This window comes from Dipodomys spectabilis, unplaced genomic scaffold, assembly GCF_019054845.1.
Source record: "Dipodomys spectabilis isolate Male_0828 unplaced genomic scaffold, ASM1905484v1 ptg000215l, whole genome shotgun sequence".
Taxonomy (NCBI): domain Eukaryota; kingdom Metazoa; phylum Chordata; class Mammalia; order Rodentia; family Heteromyidae; genus Dipodomys; species Dipodomys spectabilis.
This window is the reverse complement of record NW_024870892.1, coordinates 631,794-656,524: the sequence shown is the minus strand read 5'-3', so window position 1 is coordinate 656,524 and position 24,731 is coordinate 631,794. Positions and strand designations below refer to the sequence as shown.

Sequence of the window (24,731 nt, the reverse complement as noted above, 5' to 3'; positions counted from 1 at the left end):
TACCATACAGAGGGGTTACATGGGCAAGGTAATGAGTACATTTCTTATCAAGCATTGTTGCCTCCTCCTTTGTTTCCCCTTCCCATCCCTTCCCATCTCCCTCCCCTACCCCCCCCCCCACTCCCTAACCCCTTCCCCCAGGATTGAATTTTTATTGACATGAGAATCTAGTGACAATATATTACTATAGAAAAAGATCTCAGAGAGGTGTGTGTATGCATATGAGGTATGTGCTTACATAAAATACTTAGAAGGATAAATTGGTAGTGGAGGTTGCCTCTGGAGGGAATAAGTTGTTTTACATCTCATCTAAATGTTTAAGAGAAAACATTTTTAGTGACATAACAGGAAGCAGGGGCTGGGAAGGTGGCTCAGTGGTAGAGCGCTTGCCTTGCATGCCTGAGGCCCTGGGTTCAATTCCTCAGCACCACATAAGCAAAAAGAAAAAAGCTGGAAGTGGCGCTGTGGCTCAAGTGGTAGAGCGCTAGCCTTGAGCTGAAGAGCTGAGGGACAGCGCCCAGGCCCAGAGTTCAGGCCCCACGACCGGACCCAAAAAAAAAAAAAAAAACAGGAAGCAAAGAGTTCCATCATGTAAACAGGAAACTACTGACCTTCTCTTGCTAAGGACAAAATGTGGTCCTAGCTCCTGCAAAGAACAACTGTTCAAAATAAACAGTGTAGGCAAGATATACCTGTGGTCTCTCTCCTGTAAAGTTGAACGAGGTCATTTGAAGTTGGGATGGTGTTCCATGTTGCCAAGGGCCAGCCTCCTTCCACCTCTCTGCCCCACCTTGCCCTTCCTGCCTTCCCAGGGCTGCCCTGTGGACTGAGATGCCTGCTGTAGCTGGAACTTCCCAATGGGGATTACAGACAGCAGAAAGGAGAGGGGTGTGCTTCTATCTCCTAGGCTAGTGTCAAAACAAACTTCCAGGAAAGGATAAGCCTTGCCCCTCTCTCCCCCTTTGAAGGCTTAGAGGCACTATAAGAATTCCCTGACATTGAAAGGCAGTGAGGAGCAGAGGAACACGGCCAGTTCCCATGATGCCTCACTCCAGATTTGAGTGGTTAAGATTCCTGGCTTTGGCCTAGTAGGCTTCTATCTCAAAGATCTGTTTTCTTAACCAATCTAAACGTGTTATAATTGAAGAGATGAAGAGAAATTGAGCGTGCTTGCTCTACCTTTATTTCATACAAAGGAATGACCTTCTAAGAACTATTTGACTGAAAACTAAATTGATTCATTTGATTTTTGTCTGCTGGGGAAAAAATAATATAACGGAAAAAATTAGTCTGCAACTGATCAAAGCAAATAAAAGCCCCAGGATTGCTTTGTGTTGTAATAAGTCAGTACCAACAGATATACACTGTATATCAACAGCTATACCTAACTACTCACTGACAGGATTGGTTTTGTCTTTTGTCCCTAAAAGGAGAATCCCAGAATTCTGACAGGGACTTTGTAAGTCACATTATGCTTGCATTTCCACCCACACCTGTATTCTCAGGATGAGCCCACTGACAAAGGATGTGATTGATTCTACCTCCAAGAATAGCTTTTAAATGCCATGTTAAAGGAAAGCTGCATTCTGGAAAGGAGCAGCATTTATCATGACATTGAGTTTCTTAACATTGTTATTTATAAAACAATAGTAGGGCCTGTGAATGGTGGTTCCTGTCTCTCACTATCTCATGTCATTCTGTAGAAGACATATTTTCCTTCCTGCAAATGATCTGCTACTTCTGGCTAGGAGTTTGAAATTATGAATATAGATCCTGGGTAATGTCCCTCACATAGTCTCACTCAGATTTCCATCAGCAATAACCCATTTCCACATAGGTCAGACATGGGAACATAAATAAAGATAGCAAAGGAACTTTTTGTGTGTACAGAAAAGAGAGCCGAGGTAGGAATAAAACAGTGAGCTTTGTACTTAGTAACTTTAACCCACACACACCTACACACACATGCACACACACACACACACACACACACACACACACCTAACTAGGAAGAAAAATATATTCATGGGACAATACTAATCAGTAGGAAATGCCTTCTACTTATTGATGGATGAGTACTCTTTTATGATAACAGAATATGCAACAGAAGAATCAGATATCCAAAAGAATGGATTTCCCATTGTAGATGGTTGTTGTATCTTGAATTTTATCCCATACATCTTCTAAGCCAAAATAAACTTAGTTATTTCCTTCATAATGTGTGTGTGTGAAATTTCTGTTGAGCATTTATCTGTGGCCTAGTTAAAATGATTGCACCAAGTCAATTAAGCAATATTCCAGCCTCCTTCCCATGGCACATGTACGCTTTGATAATTTTCCTGAGGATATTCTTTTAATTAGCTCAGTGAGAAATCCTTATGTAAAGAAAAACATCCACCACCTATAGTAAAAACATAGACAGACAACCTAACAGTTTAGAATTCTAATTTATTTTTCCTCTCAGATCTACTAAAACATGATCAATATAATGGGGATAAAATACTAAAGAATTTCTCTTGTAAAGCACACTCGAGCATTTGTAGACAAATCCTATGAAAGGCTGAAATTGCCTAGCATAGAGCAAGTGCTCAATAAATGCAAGCTATTCTCGTTGCTCGTATTGTGGTGATGATTCACTCACGTCTTCAGCATTAAAATGAACATAATAGAAATGATTCAGATTCCAATTATAAATCCATAAGAAGACACAAATTTTTGATAGCATAAAAATATAGAAAGCTGGAGACATAGAGTTCTCGGTGTTCCTTATTAAATGTCTCTGACTCATCTCCCTCTTTGTCTTGAAGATGTTTCACGAAGATGCTGCTGGTGGTTGGCAGCTGGTAGCTGTGGATGTCAACAAGCCCCAGGGACGCGCCCCAGCCTGCCTCCAGGTGCAGTACAAAGCCATTTCTAACCATCACCCAGCAAGATCTTTGACTTGTATTTTATGCAGGGAAAGCCACAGCCTCCAAGTTCTAGATTTGCCAGACTTGAGCCTGAGAAATCAGGGATGGGATCTTCCTCCTGCCTGTATTTCCAGGACCTGGCATTCTTTGAGAGGTGCAGCAGAGACTTTTCCAACTTGATCAATGAATGCACACAGGCAGGAGAATTTCAGCAGCCCCGAATTGGTGGTGAGATTTATTGCTATAGTCAATCTTCCTAAAGTATTTTAGGGAAAAGAGACAGGGATCATCATACTCCACTGAGTCTTTAACTGAGTACCTGGAAAGGAAATAGGTGTTAATTCTTATTTCGTTGCACCGTATTTGAAAGCTCCAGAGCAACAGGACTTCAAGGTGCTTCTTCACCAAAGCACAGGAACAAAAGGCACGGGGCAATAGATTACCAGGGAGTCCAGGTTCCCTAGAGTCCTGATGATACTCTCCTCTCAGGGGACTGAAAGATGGGACCTCTGGTCCCAACCAGTGACCTTTCTTGATGCCTCCTCTATTCTAAGCAACTGACAAGGACCCACAAATACTTTTGTCTCTTGCTTGATAGACCACACTGTCATCTTCTCTTTCTTTGTCCTCTCTAGCCTGATCTGAAATTACAGTGATTCATTAAAAGTGACATGATGATTCGATATCTGTACATGCTGTGAAATGCTTACTACCCCCACACCAAATAACAAGCACATCGCTTCACAGAGTACCTTCCTGTGGGTCTGAGGGAGATGGTTGTATGTATAAGAATGTGAGTTCGTGTGTGTGTGTGTGTGTGTGTGTGTGTGTGTGTATTGAAAACACAGTTCTCAGTTCTCTTTTAGCATATTTTAAGGATACAACACAGTTCTAAATTTGGTAACTGTTTTGCATGTCAGATCTTCACTAGTCATCTTGCAACTGAAATTTTGTACTTTCCTGCTATCTCCCAATTTCTTTCCTACCTTGTCCTGCCTTATAGCCCCAGACAACCACCACCTACTTTCTGCTTCTGGATGTTTCTCGTCTTCTATTCTAGATGAAAGCAAGGTCAGAAAGTCTTTGCTTTCTTCTGTATTACCCTTAATGCAAGCTCCTGCAGATTTACCTATACTGTGGCCAGATGGTAGAATTTCCTGTGGCTGAATTTTATTCTATTGTGCATATTGCTGTAATTTTTATCCTTTATAAAATATATATCATATTATTGTAGAGTATAATCACCCTACATGGCTGTAGCACACTACAATGTTTCCTATCTAATGGGATCTTGATGCCCATTATTAAAAACTCTTTAACCAGTGGCCTTCCTAGACTCCACTGGCCACAGGTCCGCTCTCTACCCACTCTTCTCCCACATATGAGCGTGCATGTAGCATTTATCCTTCTGTGCTTGACTTATTTCACTTTAACTGAATGTCCTCCAATTCCATCCACATTCCCACAAATAACAAAATTTCATTCTTTATGTAGTGAGAGACTATTCATCTCCTTTATTCATTCATCCATCAATAGGTGGATTCACTTGCTTCTCATTCTTAGCAATGGTGAATAACCCTGTAGTAAATGTTTACTTCAAGAGCAGGTAACTCCTTGTCACACTGATTTCATTTTCTTTGATTATACATCCTGTGGTATAAAGACTGGATCATACAATAGCTCATTTTCAACCTTTTGTTGACCTTTTGTAGTGTTTTCCATAATGGCTCTTCCCCAAAACTTCATGTTTTAGTTAAGGAGGTCATTTATTGTTGATAAATTTGATATTTAGAGGACCTAGACATTAACACTAGTAAGAGCGTCCCTGCGAAGCAATTTTACATGCTATGTTTTATGTAGCTGAAAGGGATATACTGTAAGTTTCATTCCACTCCATTTCATAGCTGCTCCTAATTCAAACTTGTCCAAAGGAGCCAAACTGCATGAGAGACAATGAATGAAATGTAAGATGACCAAGGGACCATCTTTTCGCCAATGGACAGAAAGTGTGACCGGAGAGAGATTGTTTCATGTCTGAGCAAAAACATTAATGATGAACACTCAAGCAAAATAATTAAGCAAACAACATACTTGAGATTAAACAGCCACCAACTATGTGCTGGCATTTACTAATGATCAACACCACTTCAAACTAGGTTTGATTTGGAGCACGCTCACACCATCACAAACTATAACAACACGTCATCTCAAGGACACACAGGAAAACTTTTTTATTTTTAAATAAAGCAAAGCATGACTAATTCTCATTAAAAGTTAAAAGTAAACAACATATCTTCTTCTCCTCCTCTCCTTGGTGGTCAGTGATGAGTCGATTTTGCCCCAATTTCAGTATTTGGTCCCACACTTGTCTCTTGACATGTACAAAGAATTTTCTCTTACTCATTCTGATCTCATTCTGTAGATCAGAGATCTCAGATCCATGTCTTCAACATCCAATATTTCCCTTTCACATTGTATTTTAATAAACCAATGATTGAATTATTGCATGTTTGTTTCTCTACTCAGGGAACACTCCAGGACAGCAAAGACCACACCCACCAGGGGGCACTGGTAATGCTCTGTCCTGAGTGTAGGCTACTCCACACTTGGCAGATACCAGACAAAGGGATGTGGCATTTTTTACCTTGTGTGTGTTTGTTTGACTTTGCTGAAAAGTAGTACTATTTGTCTTCTTGGTCTTGCCTCCGGAGACCAAAGATTGAATGTATATATATCCATAACTACCATTCTAATAAAAAGCATTTACTTCTCTGTTCAAATTACTGAAGATTTATAATAGTGCATCTAGAATATATTTCTAGAAAGTACTTCTGAAGGGTCCTATGGCTTTGGATAACTTTGGGAAGTCTTGCTAGAACATCTCTCCTAAAACAGGTTGACAGGGTCTTGACAGGACATTGATTTCTCTTTAAGAATTCTATTATGTGATGTGATATATGTGATATAAGTATGTCTATGGTTGGAAATACGGTGTTAGGAAAACCCTAAAGAATTCCATCTTAACAGGAAGGTAGAGTGTATTAGAATGAAATGTTTGAACAGCTGAAATAAAATTGAGTTTGCAATTTTACAGTTGTTGAAATGAATTGGGAAAGTGAGTAATCAACAATTGCTGAGAGACAATAGAGTCCTTATTTAAATATCAGGACTGCTGCTTTTGCCCTTGGAGTGAAACTTTTTAAAAGATGGTTGATCCAAAGTTTCATAGAGTAATTCACATGAAAGTTCAAATGTCCCGATATTCTTGGAAAACACAGAGATCTAGCAACACCAGGTACCATTTTCACCTGGCTGTCATGGCTAGCATGGTGTGGTACCTGCCGCAATAACCTTAGCATAGACTTTCAATTTGCCAGTTTCTATACTCTGTGTTTTCTCTGCAGACTGGAACTAACTGCTTTATTTATCATGGCCTCACACATATCTTTCACAGAGTATAACTCTATGGTGAGGAGAAAAAATAATGAATTCCTATATCTGTAAAGGTTAACTCCTACATTCTATGCTATGGACACAGTGAAGATTGGCCCTATGACTAGTGTTGTAGAAGCCAGAGCTGTTTCATGTGTTTACTGCGTTGCTCTGGGCTACCTGTTCTCACTTGTTATTGTATGTTCAGTTCCCAGAGGCATTTGACCCATGATATAAGTTATAATAATGTGACATTAGATCATACCAGAGATATAATAATTAATATGTAGAGTCAACTTTTTTTAAATAATGGTTTTAATATGCCTTACAAAATGAGACTAAGAAAATGACATTAGTAAAGATAAATTCCATTAAAAATTGTGTTTTCAAGTTGGCAATAGGAGAAAGAAATAAGAAGTTCAATACTGATATTTTTAGGCTTCGATCAATTATGCTGCCATTGAATTTTTTGGCAGTTTTGAGTTATTTATTTGTTCGAATATTTTTATTATCTTTAAGTAGTTGTGCAAAGGAGTTGCCATTCTACAAATCAGTCTGTGAATACAGTGAATCTTGACCAAAAATTTATTGCAACATATTCCTTCCATATACTTTGACTTTAAAATTCCAAAATTTTACATTTATAACTCAGCATAAATGGAAACGGTCCAAGGCTCCTAGAAATAAAGGATATTAAAAGGTAATGTTTCTCCCCTTTCTGCTAATTGTTTTGGTTTCTCTAACTCTCTTAATTAATACTAGCATATTTCATCACTTTCTTTTCAACTACCTCTGCCCACATGTAGGACATATAGTTTCTTGGCCTAAACATTTGTCTTGCCCACCAACTATAAGTAGTTAGGTAGTTTCATAAAATAGGATTCGTTGATGTGACTTAAATTATCTCCACCCATATTAACTACCAAAAAAGTTGTAATTGACAGTTCTGTGATAGAGTGTTTTATGTGTAGTAGTTCTCATTTTTTCTTTCTTTCATAAATTAATAAACCCATTTAAAATGTATATTTCAATGAACAGGTTTCTCCTTTCCTGCTTAATCTCCATTCACATTCTACCTTATATCAGATGCTTCAGCTATTATAAGATGTCTGCTCCTTCTTATGTACATCAGTTGTGGAGATACTTAAATGAATTATGCGATTTAACTCCTCCACACAATAATGAGCTCTACAGAGCCATTTGTGGAGGAACAAATAGGCAGCCATGGCCTGTAATTTGATGCTATGCAAATATCTTCTGTGTTCTGAGAGACAAACTATAATTATAATCACAGCCACAATCCATATGCTCATTTATTTAATTGCAAAATCCAAAGTTCAGACCCAAAGGATGAGTACAACAGTATTGTTGGTCTGGTCAGGTATGTGTGCAAGCTTTGTAGTGACACTTGTTGAATTTTTAAATCAACTTAATATTCACTATGTTAATTTTACTAGAGCATGGCTCATACTTATTGAGTTATTAATGAGATGCATCCTATGTTTCCTAAGATTACTTAATGTGATACTTAGTCATGGTAAATATACATATTGACTAGTAAATTAATTTCTAAGTTAGGAAAAACAAAGCAAAGGCTCTATAGCACATAAAATACCCCCTGCATCATTCCACCTGATATGTCTTTCTGCTCCATCTTTGTTTCCTGGTCTCTGTTGATATGCTCACCATCTGGGGTCCCCTCTCCTGATTTTGGTTCTTGCTACAGGAACAAGAATGTTGACAGTGAAGAGAAAATCCTGAAACATGCATAAACCAGGTCTTGTAGCTGGTTTCCCTTTCTTTTTGTGGTACAACTGCCCCCTGTCTCTATCTTCTACCATATCTGTGTTGCTCTCCATTCTCCCCTTCCAACAGACAACCTCCTCCTCACTCTGCAAAGTTAACACCCAATATATTATCCTCTTTGAGGTAAAAGAAGCCATTCTATTATAGCCTCTTAGAGAAGAAGCTCTAGGGACCAACATTTATCAGTTGTGACACTTACTAGTAGTGTAACCTTGGACATGCTTATGAAAATGGGGACAATCATACCTATAATAATACCAATAATACCTGTGAAGCGCGCTGGCTTCAAAGGATTAAGTATTTGGGTTTCCACTAAGAACTGTTGGTTTAGTTTTGAGGAACAAACCACATGCTCAAGTAATATTGCTATAGATGTAATTCAGCCCCTCAGATGACTGCTCTTTCTATGTCATTCTCTCTCTGTGTTTTGGACCACATGATTTTTCCATTTCTATTTCTATCTATACATCTGTTTATTTACTCACCTTGAATACTCTAGCTTTCTCCTTGTTCTTACATATTACCCAACACGGCTGATTGTGACTGAATTTAGTGATATCTCAATCAGGAGGGTCTGAAAAACCCATAAGAAAGCTTCCATGGGTGAAGGTGAACAGAGAGAAACCATTTTCAGTAGGCCACAAAAAAAAGGAAGACTTTGGTGAGAAGAAATAGGTCATAAGACCTAAAATGGAAGCTACAGGTCTACTTACTTAAGCAGAGTAGAGTCATCTTTGAGTATCAGTGGGATATCAGAACCAGGCCAGATCCTTTTTGAATCCCCAAATTGATGGATGCTCGTTTCTCATATAAATGTATAAGCATATAAACTGTACACAGCCTTCTGTATAATCTAAATCATCTCTAGGTGCCTTATAATACATAATACCAGATTGTTTAGAGAATCATTACAAGGGAAAAAGTCTACCTATGTTCAGTACAGGTGCAATTGTTTCCATTTCGTCTGCAGTTGATTGAATCAATAAATGCAGGGCCCATCTACACAACGAACCATCCATCTTGTTTTCCTACAGCCTATACTCAAAGTGTCTTAATCCTGTCTGAAAACTTTATCTCTGTCTGCAGGAGCCACTACTCATCTACGATCATGAGCATCATGCAATGGCTGGAGAAGAATATACCTTTAATATGTGTTAAGTAGTGAGACTTCACCTCAGTTGTTGTATCAAACATTTAAGTCTAAGGACTTTATACAGATATTAAGGGCTAACATGGCTATTATTCTCTGACCTAAATCTCAAGTCAAGTCCTTTCATGTAAGATAGAGTTTTTAAGGAAAACACCACACGATTTTCATGCATCTATAAATGAATGATTTGTAATTTGGTATCATTTTAAAATACTATATTAACTTATTGCATTACAGTTTTTAATGTTACAAAATAGTTTAGAAATGTAGCTAATGAAGAATATCTATCTATCCACCATTATCAATAAAAATGGCTATCATTTATTGGCCACTCACAGATGTGTTAGGTTCATGATGTTTTATGTGTTAAATTATTTAATGTTCACAGGAACACCATAAATCTAGCTAGAGGTATTATCTCTGTCTTGAAGATACGAGGTAAAGGCACAAGTCAGCAAAAGTAACTTGAATGTCACATAGCTAATTAGGGATTGGGAATTTCATTTTGGGCAGTCTTTCTTCTATTTTTAATCACTTCATTTTTTTAAATTGTTGTTGTTGGTCAAGGGGCTTGAACTCAAGACCTGGTCTGGGTGCTGTCTCTGAGTTTTACTCACTCAAGGCTAGTGCTCTACCACACTTTGACCCATAGCACCACTTCCAATTTTTTGGTGGCTAATTGGAGATAAGAATCTCATGGACTTTACTGCCCAAGCTGGTTTTGAACCATGATCCTCTGCTCTCAGCCTCCTGAGTAGCTAAGATTACAGGTGTGAGCCACTGGTACCCAGTTAATCATTTTCATTAATGTACAGTATCTTTTTATAAAAATAGATGATAATTGGTTATTTATTTATTCTCCAACCTGTGGACCTGGAGTTCCTTTTTTGCTATTGCAACTTTCTATGACCCTGCTTCTCTATGTCTCTTTATACCCAGATGTGAGAATTGTGGTAATATGTATGTATGGTTGGAGTTAATGCTGAGTTAAAGGATATGAACACCTTCAGCTTTTGGGACATACAGTCAAGTGGCTCCCCGGTGACAGTGCCACATGTTTTATTTACATCAACTTGCTTCTTAAAAGAGTTCTCATTGTTTTACATCCATTTTCACCCTTGTTATCAGATTTTTCTACTTCATGGCCCAACGTGACACCTCATAATATTATATTTGCATCCCTCTGATTAGAGTCTATAAATGTCAAATTTTTAATATATATATATATTCATAGGCCACTTATGAATTGCCATCAATTCCTGAGCAATCTGCAGATTGCTTACTTACATCATTTTCCCACTTCCATGATGATTATTCTAAATGATTTTCAGACATTTTGTGTATTTCTAAAGGCTGCATTGCTTCTACCTAAGTAAGGAGACATCAAAATAGCAGATATGAAGACAAATACAAAATATTAATCTTGGAGACATAGATACATATTTTACTCCCTACTGTCTTGTGGCAGTAAGTATTTCATGTGGTGTTACATGACCATTTTAGAAAGTTTCTTGAATATGGGTCTCAAAAAGGCAAAATGTTCTAATTGACTATTAGCCTCAAGCAAACCTGCTCTGAAGCTATTTAAATGCTACTTTTATGTAAGCAGCATCTGCTTGAAGGGGTCACTCTAAAGTATGATAAACAGAGCTTGATTAAATAGGGCTCACATTCATCAGCTACTGCTGTGACTAGCCATTTTCCTCTCTCAGGCAGGAGTTTTCATCCTTGACAATTTGACAGATGTGGCTGCACACTTCAAGCCGTCTTCTAACATGCACACACCCAGTGATCTATTTTCATAAAGAAAGACTCTGACAAGAAAATGAAGGTATACACGAGACCTGGTGTGTGCCAGCTCAATTTCCCTCTGTGAGCATCTCATGGTGCACCTTCTGTGAAGAACAGAGGTAATAGGCGCTTCCCATAAGTAGGTCAAATTGTGGGTGAGAGAGAGTATTCATGTGGAGTTTTAATGCCTTTTGAGAAAATTTCCATTGAAGAGAGATTAGGAGGAGGTAGACTTGGAGATAAGTATGTTTCAAATGCGGACATGACATGTCAGGCACTTCTTAGAACGTCTGTCTTCTTAATGAACCCTCCGGCAAACTGGCAGATCATTTCAAGAACTGATAGAGCTCAGGAGAATTTAAGTTCCTTCCACAAACTAACCTCATCTATACTCACAGACCCCCATGAGAAAACAACACAGTGTCACTAACACAGAGTGACCAATGAGTACTTGGGGAAAATCGTTACATCTCCCTGACCCTCAGTTTCCTTACCTGAAAAACAGGGTTAAGAGTAGCACAGAGTTTCATGCGTATTTGAATCGACTCACCAAATGTGTTTTGTATTAGAATTGATTCACATGAAATACAGAGCAAAGGATGTGAGAAGGAATAGAGCTCTCAATGCAGAGAGACAGCCATCACTATCATTGGCATACACACATCTAGCCTTGCCACCTGGCTAAACCAGCTTCCAAGAGGTCTCCTTGCACACATACTTGAAGTCCAGGCATTCACAGCTTCTCATTCCACATTTACGTCCCTTCCTAGGTTTTAGAAGTATATTTCTTCCCCCCCCCTTTTTTACTAATTCACTTTTATTTATACATTTAGCCACAGGTAAGATTGTATGCATGCATACACCTCATGTTGTCTTGAAGTCCATACACAGTGTGGATTGTTTAAATCAGCTAATTAGCATTCTCTTGTGTAGGCACTCACACATACATGCCAAAATTTGATAGTGAAAAAAAATAATGGAGTAATCTCTCCTGTTTACCACTGCTTTTCTAGACACAGGGAGCATGAAAGGAAAAAATCATGGGTGAACTAATGCCTTGAGCTTTATTCAGCCAAATAAGGTCAACACCACATTACTTAAAAGCTATGATTTTAGCATTTTCATTTCTATTTTTTTAATGTTGATAGTTAAAAATCATGTAGGGACATTTGCTTTCCTTTTCTTCCACTAATCCATATATACATAGCCACAGTGTGCGAGGAAGCAAGGAGACATTTCGCAGTGTTCTGTAAGTTGGTGTACTTCACCACTGTCCATTATGACATTGTATGTATTCTGGAAGACTATCTTGCCCCGATTGAAGCTTTTATAAATAAAATGTACCAGGGTTTAAATCAATTCAGGAAAGACAATTTAATTGGACTGGTAACAGGAAAAGCTTCATTTTACAGGTTCCTTACTTCTACAGCCAGATCGCTGCTGTCTTAATTACAGTCTCTCCATGCCTAGAATAGCTTTTGTTGCTCCTAGTACTTAGAAGAGCATCATATGGATGTGCCTGCTGTGGTATTATGGGTTGTGATGAGTCTTTGACTAGGAGGAGATTGTATGTATATTGGATAACCTAGAAAAATGAGGCCGAGAACCTTTGAAAATCCATTAAGGGTCTTCCCTTCACCCATGGTGTATTATTATTATTTTTTTTTAGTATGATGAATTTCCCAGTACTCAGAGCACAGCACTGCTCCATGGAAGGAAGGGTCAGAAGGGCTGTGGTAGCTGGATGGTTAACAACCGTTGAAACTACTCTGGCTTCTACAGCAGTTGCTAAATTTTGGTCATGAATAGCGGTGGTGGTCTGAGCCCATCACAGCTGATCACAGCCGAACTCACTCAGGCATCTGTGCTCAGCTACTCATCAGCTCACATCTCTGCTCCTAGGCTTGGCTCCCTCTCAAATGGCATAAAAAGATGTTGGGGTCCACAGCTAACATTAAGCAGACAGGATGGAGTGTCCATGTTACGGCTCCAGCTTCCAAAAACTGTGGAAGTTAAGCACCAAAGCTACGTTCCAAATCCCCAGAGTAAGCAAGACCCAGACCACACAAGTCCTCCAGACCAAAACAAGATATGAGACTGAGTTCAGAGTCTGAGTCAGTGTGGAAGATACTGCCAAGGCTGTGAATACAGTCAGAATGATTCAATTGGAAGCCACCAGGCTCTTCCATACAGAGTAAAAGAAACTTGAAACTGTCTAAAATCACTGGATTCATATCATAAGTCCAACTTAGCACTTTTTCTTTTCCATTGGAAATTTATTCCTTCTTGTGAAAATACAGTTTGTGCTGTGGAGTCAGAGCTGGTAATGGGGGGATATTAACTAACCATTACAAATATCAGCTCATCAATTTATAATGTTAATATCTATCCTTCCTGGTAGAGTAGAAGCTCTTCTCATGCTGGTCAAGCTATAAAAGTGTTTTATTTTTATGAAACTCCTCCTTTCTATTCCAACAACTTGATTTCCAGATGTTCAGGATTCCCTTTCTACCCCCCCCCCCTAACTTCAAACAAAGATCAGATTGTTTGTAGTGTTGCAACTGGAAGGGTATGTTGTAGACCACTGCCATTGTAGAGAGTTACTGTGTGTCTTTATATCCTGGCTTGCCAGGAACAGTACAGTGGAAGAGACAACCTCCAAAGACTTTGCTTTCAGTAAATGCATTACTTTTGAAACAAAAAAATTCTTTATGTTAGATGGAATCACTTTCATCATCACTTTGATTATGAAAATGATAAGCAGTCAGATGTCTTCCCAATAAGGATGCACTAGGGTGCAAATGGGAAGTTTATTTTAGATCTTGTGCAGTTGGTCCATTACATTATTATATTCTTGTTCTTATGTTCATGGCTCACCTGCAAGATGATATCTAAAATGTTCCCCCTCATAATTGCTTTTTCTCCAAATGCTTATTTTGAAATGTTTATTTCTCCAAATATTTATTTTGAAATACAATTAGAATGCAAAATTGAGTTCATGAATGATGCAGTGTCACCTGGATGAAACCTTGTTTCATGCACTCAAAAGAAAGATTGAGCTGTACGGTTCTTTATCCCGAGTTACACGCATTGTGTCCTCTGAAGCCACCAGTGTGATGTGTTGGATATTTGTCTATGGTGTCTTCGCAGTCTTTAAGGAATTATTTCCTTATTACCTGGAAAATTTAATAGAATTCCCGTAAAGTACTTAAACCTGTATACCATTAAAAATGAAAGTCTATTTTGAAAGTCTATAAATTCTTATGGTTTATCTGAAAATTTCTTATTCTTCTGCTTGATTTTCCATGTTAAACCTTCTTATCCATAAGTCACTAGTTGTTTCTGTAGCTTTAAATTCTTAGAGTGATTTCCCAATATGGTATACAAGAATAACAGCATTCAAGATGCCTACTCTGCACAAGATTATAGGCCAACTATTCCCACGTATGAATCATGTTTTAATCTAAAGATATAGATGTAATATCCATTCCGTTGTGAATAACCCATGTGACTAGGAGGTTAAGTCAAGGTCAGAGTCATGCTGTAAATCCTTAGGGAAAAACTGCCTCTTATGGGTTCTAGTGTATAAATACTCTCAAATGCTCAAACAAGTTCAAGGGAGCATCTTCTTTGGTCTTGAACTATCTGATTCTGCTTTCTAACTCTGTGGGGCTTGGAAAATTATTTATTCTTTTTGAGAAACGTTTGCATATGACAAAGAAACAGGAGAAATACTTATTTGACATGATTCTTGAGGATCAAATTATGTTATGACATCAGCATGCAGTAATGTTTGAAATGAAATGTAGCACACGTCAAGCACTCCAGAAAATAAACTCTCTTACTTTGATAAAAAAAAGATATTGTTCCTATTCATTTTAAATTGTATGAAGACCCTTAGCCATGTTTAGCTTAGACTTTACAGTACCTTGAGAGCTATCATTTGATAGGAAAGCTCAAAACTGAATAATAATTTTTTTAAAAAATTGGATCTTTCTTTTTCTTCTATTTGAAGTTGGATTCGGTATCATTTTTTTCAGACCTATTGTCTCATTGCACTTTCTTATATGAAGCAAGATAAAAGCCATAGTTGGTATAATGTTTCAATTGTAGTAATAAATTTTACAGTACACCCTCCTGGCAAGTCTCCTTGAATGTAACTCTTTGGTGAGGTAGGCTTTTATAACACAGCATTGGCATGCAATCATATCACAAAAGAGCTGCTTTGCTAGTCCTACAAAAATCATTGTCAATAATGTAGTTTCCTATTGCACCTAAAACAAATTTCTATGAGTTTAATGATATAAAACAACACAAATTTGTTATGTGATAGTTCTGCAGATCAGAAGTTCAAAATTGTTTGCACTGGGCAAAAAAAACAAGGTATCAGCTTAGATTTTTAGAAATTAATCAATTTAAATTAAGAAATTTAAAGCTAGGTAAAACACCATTTTCTTGCCTTTTCCAACTGCTAAAAGCCCTCTGAATCCCTTGACTTTATGAAAGGGTCTGATGGCATCTTCTTAAAGCCCCCAAAAGTTAGGGGGGAAAGTAGCAAGTACTTTCTCTTACTGATGTAGTTTATTCTTGACCTGGAATTTGATAGGGATGTGTGGTGAATAAGTCTCACATACAATTTTGTGTAGGCGTATCCTAATATGCTATCATAATATCATTATAATCTATATTTGTTATATTCCCCTTGATCTTGATAGCATTTTAGAATCGCATAATTGTAAAGTGGCAAATAATTTTATAGGTTACCCAGTTCATCCTCTACAAAGATGCTTCTCAATCTTGAATTAGCCACACAGATCACCTGGGAACAGGTGGCACATTTAGATTCAGTAAGTCTGAGGTGGGGTCTGAGATTCTGCATTTCTAATACGATTCCAGGGTGCTATTGGTTCAGGAACCACAGCTTCAGTAGAAAGGCTCCTGACAGATTATTATGTCTTGGAGATAATTCTATTCTAGTCTCTTCTTCATACTTTGATAATTGCAGCTGTCACCTAAACAAGATGTTTTTGGATCAAAGCCAAACTAAAAACATTCAGAACTTGTCTGTAATTTCTTTTAATGTAAATTAAAATGATACTGCAATTAAAGAGAACTTTTTAAAAAAGTGAAATGCATATGTCTGAAAAGCCTTATATTAAATATATAGAGAACTATAAACACATGCACATCCATATACATACATATGTATAAATGTCTATAGAGTGCGTATGTGTGTGTGCAGCTCTACATAAATACATAGGTAGATTATACCTTCATGTTGAAGAAGGCAAATGTAGAAACCTTAAGGTAGACAATCTTTTGTGGCACTGATTCAATCTGAACATTTTTCTTCAATTTTTATAAGGAAAAAGAAATGGAAGGTACAGATTTAGGCTCCCCTGTAGATGTTATAAGCATGAGTCAGAATAGTGTTACCAGCCATTTTACATTATGGAAAATGAAGAAAGCCAGTTTCAAATATTGGTTGAACTGAATTATGTTCAAGTGCCTGTGTCACCAGCTCTAGTATTAGGGCTGGAGTTCCTGGTTTTAATGTTTAAATTTAGCTGCTGTACATACTTATCACCTTAATTCTTATTTAATATTTGGAAGTTATTACCTTGGAGAAAGTCAGCTAAGCAATGGTGATTATAGCATATCAAAATCCATTGTAGGTGATTATTTTAATGACTTTATACCAACAGAGACATGTAGACATTCAGACAAAAACCAGCCTAATTACAATGACAGCACCAAAGTGAAGCTGTGACAGTTACAAAACCAATTTAAAAGTTTTTTGACAGCCATGGCTAAAAGCTTTGTTTGGGCCTTTCAGTAATAACAGTTTACTTAAGACATAAATACACAGCTAAGGAAAATAGAAAAAGAAAGTTGTGTCTTTCCTGTCATGCAGATGAAATGGAAATCAGTTGAAATGTTTTTTTTAATGGAACATTATGTTGAAAAGAGTATAGAGAGAGAATAATAGTTAAGGAATTTAACTCTCTCAGTGCAAAGAAAGACTATATAACAATCGAAATTCTAATAGGAAGAGAAACTTGTCTGCAATTTGCTCATCTTTATTAGGAAGGTCAGTCGCTCCTCCAAGTGAATTCAAGTGCATGTTGATTGGCAGTCCTGGAATTTGATTTTATATAACCCTTCAAATAAAGGCAAGTGGAAGTAGGAATACCTCAACAGCTGGGGTGAGATGGAACCACACTGAATTAAATCTGTTTTTCCCATGGCTCTGACACCTCCCGTTGATTGGAACTTTATCACTGTTTTATCCCTTGGCTCTGCACTCATTCAGAGGCACAGTGTAGTTAATTCTTTGACTCGGGAAAATTAATTTCTCATTCCTGACAGAAAAAGAAATACCCACAGAATTCTCTAATTTTTACTGAAATGTGCTAGCACTTTTCAAAGCACTTTATCAATGCTGACCCATTTAAGATTGGAGCAGGCACCTTTACGTTCCTTTTACTGAGAAGAAAACCAAGGTACTGAGATGTCTGAGCAAATCCACAGGGCACAGCATCCATAAATGGTGGAATGCTGGCTCTAGCCATTTTGACCCTGTCACCAGGCAAGGAAGTGGCAATGTTGCTGTACTGAAACTCAATGCAGATGACTGGAGACAGTATTGGAAACAAGCTTCCTAATTTCCTTATCCTTCTGCAAGCTGAAGAGTTTCCAGGTCACATCAAATGGCAAGAGCGTATGACATGCCCAACCATATGGGAGAGAAACAGGGCCTCAGGAAGAGGTGTGTGGCACCACTAGCCCTGTGCAGTAGGACAGAGGAATGAAGCTTAGTGTTTTTGGCTAGGTGCTTGGCTCCTAAACATGGACATCACTTCTTCTGTTGTCTGTAACCTCTTATCATCACCTCTGTTTAGATATTCTCTACTCCTCAATTACAAAATACACTTTAAACAAGCTTAGGTGTAGGACCTGGTTCTGTAACTCTGAGCTCTGTAAAACATGAGTCATATATCCTACTATAGAGGACTATGGAACGAAAACAAATGAAAGGAGTCATGTATGTATAAAATGTGGAACATAGTAACAGTACATGGAACTGTCATAATACTAAATTAAAAAAAATTTTTTTTTTTGTGGTCCGGTCGTGGGGCCTGAACTCTGGGCCTGGGCGCTGTCCCTCAGCTCTTCAGCTCAAGGCTAGCGCTCTACCTCTTGAGCCACAGCGCCACTTCCGGCTTTTTTCTTTTTGCTTATGTGGTGCTGAGGAATCGAACCCAGGGCCTCAGGCATGCAAGGCAAGCTCTCTACCACTGAGCCACCTTTCCAGCCCATAAATTTTTGAATACTTATTTATCTCAACCTGAATACAGGAGATAGATTTGGGGACGACATAAGTCCAAATCCTGGATCCACCTTCAACTCCCATGATATCAAGAAAGTTATTTCACTTTTCTGAGCTCCAGTGTCCTTAGTCCTAAAAATGTAATTACTTCTTAGGACTGTTATGAATATGAACTGAGCCAATCTCTGTAAAGTACCTAGAGTAGCTCAAGGAATAAAATAAGTGTAACGTAGATATCAACCATTATCATGATCATAAATTGTATTATTTCCCAAAAATATTTATGGAATCAATAAGTACACACACACACACACACACACACACACACTCACACACACACACACACACACACTCACACACACATGAAAGAGAAACTGAAGATAGATAGATGGTAGATTTATAGATAGTATTTCAGTTTCTCCCACTTTTCCAGTTTTCTGACCATTTCTAAAATGTCTTCAAGGTCAGCCATGCTCCCTCTTGTCACAAAATAAAGTAATATTTATTTCATTGTGTTGGCTTAAAAAAATTATCCACACATGCAGGCTAAAAACTCATTTAATGGATCAATGAGAATTAAGATACAAGTTGTATAAAAATTAAATGAAATATATTTTTCGTTTTTAGCTGAAGGTCTCTGAAGCTATCTTTCTAGTCATCTTTTAGCTTTTTGAAGTAAAAGGCCTGGTTGATAACTTGTCAGTAGAAAGGGCTATGCTGTCATCTGGGAAGCAGGGCTATATGCAGAGCATTGTGCCAGTTGGTGTTACTCAAGGTCTCAGCACATGAATTACATTTAATGATGGCATCTCTATGTGTTTATTAAGAGCTTATTTCTTTTGCCTCCTCAGAAAATGATGCGGTCATCAGTGTTCCACATGTTTATTCTGAGCATGGTGACCGTGGATGTGATTGTGGCAGCCAGTAACTACTACAAAGGAGAAAGATTCAGATCACAGTATGATGAGTTCTACCTTGCAGAGGTGAGTGGCTGGCTAAGGTAATGGTGAGCCCAGGAGAGAGCCTCTCATGAATGTGAAAATTAATTTCAGTACATTAATTACTTGACTGCCACCGAAGTCAGTTCATTGTGGGCTTCATAAGTGGTTCCTCTGGTCACTGTGTTGTCTGATTCATTTCCTGTCACCATGAGCCTGAGCAATCTTCTCCACAGTATGTCTCGTTGCCAAGGTAACCCTTTTTCCCTGGGTCTTACTGGCACTCTTGCTGTTTTCCTACCTCCTTTCCATTTTCTCTGCCTTTCTCATGTTGCCTTAGCTTGTTCGCTATTCATATAAGCAAGCACAGCTTTAGAAGATTATAAATAGACAAGTCAGCCCAACAACACCAAGGAGGAGGCTGGAGAGAAATTGAAAGTGCTAGTACAATAATTATTGCACTAGAAACTGAGGTGTAAAACCTGGGCCAGAAGTTCCAATCACCACAAAGAAAGGACAAAACTTTGAGGTGATAGATATGCTAATTACCTTGATTTGCTCTTTACACAATGAATACAAGTACTATAACATCACATAGTATCACATTCATTTGAATGATTATTGTGTGTCAATTAAAAAGAAAATAAAACTGAAATGAAAAGATACTGCATCAGTAGCAGGTAGGGTTTGTGATTCAGAAAGCATCTCAATAACATCCAATGTATTGTACTAGAGTTTCCGAGTAGTAATTGTTCTTCATTGAGTGCCTTTCGTAATCTTTGATCCTTGAATATATTTGATGATATCCAGAGGTGGCTCTTTTCATTTGGTGCAAAAGCTATCAGTTTCAGTGATTATATATTTATGGAGATATTGATTGGCATATAAGTGAGATACATACACACAGCCATGCTACACTTTAAGAAATCCCATATATAAAAAGTATTTAGGCCTGGTGCTGGTAGCTCACACTTGTAATCCTAGCTACTCAGGAGGCTGAGATCTGAGGATCGTAGCTCAAAGGCACCCAAGAAGAAAAGTTCATGAGACTCTTAACACCAATAAACTACTCAGAAAAAGCAGGAAGTGGTGGTGTGGCTTAGGTGGTAGAGTGCTTGCCTTGAACACAAATTGGTTCAGGAACAAAACCCAGGTGCTGAGTTCATGTCCTGAGACCAGCAAAAACAAAAGCTAAGCAAGAGCTCAGGGAGTTCAAGCCCCAGTACCAGAAAAGAAAAAGCTATTTAAAGGGCAAAAATAAATCAGAGTTATTTTTTATTTTTTTTAAAAAAGCATTTTCACTGGGCACTGAAATCCTAGCTACCAGGAGTCTGAGATCTGAGAATCATGATTCAAAGCCAGCCAGTGCAGGAAAGTCCATGAGACTCTTATCTCCAATAAATCACGAGAAAACCAGAAGTGGCACAGTGGCTCAAGTGGTAGAGCGTTCACTTTGAGCTGAAGAGCTGAGGGACAGCACCCAGGCCCAGAGTTCAAGCCCCACAACAACAACAACAACAACAAAACAAAAGCATTTTCACATAAAAATCAGCTTGCTCTATTAGAAAGTAAATAATAATACCAAAATACATGAAAACAGAAAAATAAAATTCAATGAAAGCTGTTAAATAATTTAGGGGGCAGTAGAGATGGGGAAAATCAAAGGACTCAAGAAATAAATCTGATTAATATACCATATATGCATGCATGACATACTAAGGGGAAACTCCTTCAAACAATTTGGCTTCAGTAAGGGAAATGAATGAAAGGAATGTGTAACAGGTCCTGTCTGAGGAAGAGGAAGGGGAAAGAGAGAGGTGTTAAGGCAAGGTCATAGGGCCAAAGTACTTAATGTGCCTGAGGACACATGAAACAGTGAAGATTATTGAAATCAGCTTTGGGAAGAGAAAACAGGATACGAGACAAGAGTGGCCCGGGGTGAGTCTGATTAAGGTGTTTCGCATGCATATGTTGACACATCAGAATGAAACCCCTTGTACAACAAATTGATGCTTTTAAAAATGGGAGAAAAATTAGTTTGCCATTGAATTGACTTTTCCTTGGCCTCCAGAATTTTCCCAACACATTTAAAATCGACTTAGCTGATAATAATTCACATTATAACCATTACATTAAATTTCTCTGCCAAAATATGATGGCATATATCCACTAATATAAATATCTATGTGAATGTCAAGAAACTGGAAGTTATTTATGAATATCCTCCTTCATGGAGGGTTCTTTCCTGAAACAAAATATTAGTCCTAAACTCGCATAGTTGAGGACTGTCTATGATGTGACACTTAACTATTGGTTACCTATTATATTACACTTATAGTCCAGCAAGAAATGTAGATCATAAATAGTAATGATGGGGCTGAAAAAAGAGATTACACCTAGACTTTTCCCACAATCAATTGGATTGTCATTGAATGGTGATAGAAACATGGACCAAGAATGATGTTTCCTGGCAAAATTCTGACACAAAGATACAATGTTGAGGATGTCCCTTGGTTTTTATAATCTAGAAAGCAGGGAAAATCCTAGTACATCCAGGCTAATGACTGCATAGTGGAAAGCTTGAGTACAAAGAGAAAAGAGTGACCAAAAAGTACTAATAATTAAATCTATAATAAATACACTATTGAAGATTTAAATGAATTTAAATGAACTTGAGGCTTATAAATTTATAGTGTACCAGTTCCAGCCAGAAGATTCTGGGGCAACATATAGAGAAATTCTCATGCAGTGGTATTTCAGAATTTTTTAAATTAAATAACTAGTATTCCAATATCACTTTTGGGGCAAGGAATGTGTTTAAATCACAGACATGACAAAACTGATGACATCTTCCCCACCCTCTGCTTTTATGGATTCAGAAAAGGACATGGTGCCCTACAATAAGTAGTTTCCTTACAGTTTCAGGATACCAGGATGCACTAAGCTAAGTACATATAGGGACTCCTCCTGGCTTTTGACAGGATTACTGCAGATGGTCAAACACTCATACTCCTATGTATTTACTCAGACATAGAATAAACAACCACATAACAGGGTTTTCCACTGATATCATTCATGTTTCAAGCACACCAGTCAAATCTCCTGCAGCCAGGCACAGTCCCCACAGGGCTCTATGCTTCCAACCAATTTAGAAAGATAGATGACGTTTTAAGAAATTGTATAAGAAAGGAGAAAAGGAAGCTTGAATAGATCTGGCTTTAGTGGATTTTTATAGTGTGATTGATCTGAGACACTAGGGAATTAAAAAGAGTCTGAGTGACTCATAAAGGAGTTTAAATGAAGACCAAGAAGTCTAGATTGTTAGGAAAGGAAATAAAAATAAGGGGAGCATAAAAGAGCAAGGGCCAGTCATGGAAGCTTATTTACGGTCATCTCATTTAGGTGGGAGGATTGTGCTCTGAGGCCAACACAATTTTTGTAGATACAAAATTCATCTCTTTCCTAGTGATGTTTATATGTATTAGATAATTGATCATCATGCTGTAAGAAATTCCTACAAAAAACTAAGCAGCTTATATGATAGAGTTCACTGCTTACTGTTTTAATGGCATGGGTTGAGTCCATGGGTATATTCCTTTTAGTTTCCATCTTTCATTTTCCATTTCATTTTCCAAAACAAGTGAGGTTCAAGACAGCATAGTAAAAACTAGTATACATTGTATGCCTCATATTTGTTACCCCTAGCACACTAAAAGTAGACATGATAAACTGTCATGAGGTCAGATCTGGAGTTTGCTACGTAGAATCCACATGTAAAATTTTCTAAAAGTGTAATAATAATAACAATAATAATAACAATGAAGGTGACCAAAGGATATTGGAAAGGCACATGTCTGTGGCATTGATGGAAATGGTTTGAGTACACGTTTAGTCTCAAACTCACTTAGTGAATACATTACATAAATATAACTTTTTACATAACAATTTATATCAGTAAAGTGATGCCAATGAATACACTAACCAACTCTGAAATCCTAGAAAGCAAGTATGTGATAGTGACTTACTTACTTAGATCAAATAGACAATAAATATCCTGTTGTTTATTCTTGAACTCATTAAAGATTCCAAATTTATTCCACTGGATCGGTACACTTTGGCTGTGTGCATTTCTGAAAACATGCTTGGTCTTTACTCAAATTAAATTCTTACTTCTCCTTGAATCAGAAACTTGCACACAAGTCCAAGTAACGTGTTTCAAGTGAGTACAGCTTGTTTTTGAAAACAAGCTTTCTTAAGAGTTTATTAAAAAAACACACACACACACAAACTTGAGTTTAAGCCAAGGGTCACCAAACTATCTTAATTAGAAAACATTTTAGGCTTTGCAAACCACCTGCTCTGTCTCAGCTCTTAACTATGACACTGCAGTGCAAAAAAACGAATGTTGTCTCAGGATGCTTTGGTTCCAATAAAACTTTATTTACAAAAGTAAGCACTAGGCTGGAACTTGACTTAGCTATAGAAGCAAGGAACATTTCCACTAACATTCTCACATGTTAAATTCAAATCGATGAAGATTAACAATGGTAATAGCTGCCACATATGGGAGGGCCTTTTATGTACCAAGTGCTTTAAGGAATTCATTATCTCATTTAATCCACAAAACAGCTATAATGACAGCAATTGAAGTTTATGGACCATAATGATGCTGTATTTAAGGCATTTTAGCATTATGTAATCGTTTGAAAGCATATTTTTAAAATAGATCACAAAAGGCCACAAGCTTTTAAAGAAGTAATTTCTTTTATAGGTTTCTACATATTCCAGAATGAATTATTTAGAAATTCCAAAATAAAACATTGCACCCATTAGGAGTCAACTTAGAGTCCAAAAAGATTTCCTTTAAGAATAAGTTACGCTGCTTACCTTCTGTTTCAAAGCTGAAGAATTGTTTTGTTACTTTGAATTAATTAATCTAAATTTAGAATTAGTTAAGCAACAGGAACATTATTTCATGCATAAACATGAACAAGTAAAGACTGATATTTGATAAAAACTTTAAATTTTTCATTTTGATTTAAAAGAAGATAACATTACTGCCCAGAAACTCATAACAAGCAAAATTATATTTTAAATAGATTTAAATTTTTCTTAATGATAAGTAATAGAATTATAACATTATTTTCTCCTCTATCAATCTATATAATATGAAAATATATAAGATCTAAGTCTGTAATACATTTAACCAAAAAAACTTACTGGCACAGCATGGTGAGCAATTTCATCAAAGTGCCCTTTAAAAAAAAAATACAATAATGGAGCATGCTTATAATCCTAGTTACTCAGGAAGCCAAGTTGAGTTCTGAGGATCCTGATTCAAACTAGAAAAGATAGATCAATCTACAATTAGCCAG

General features: G+C 37.4%; 1 protein-coding gene across 1 annotated transcript in view; it reads left to right on the top strand.

Annotated features, from left to right (window-relative positions):
• Nalcn (sodium leak channel, non-selective) overlaps positions 1-24,731 on the top strand; it is a 213,227-nt gene that overhangs the window by 61,215 nt on the left and 127,281 nt on the right. Inside the window, exons 9-10 of the mRNA XM_042697164.1 lie at positions 2,808-2,894; positions 19,270-19,401. Of these exons, the coding sequence (XP_042553098.1) occupies positions 2,808-2,894; positions 19,270-19,401 (219 nt within the window). The remainder of the gene's footprint in view (positions 1-2,807; positions 2,895-19,269; positions 19,402-24,731) is intronic.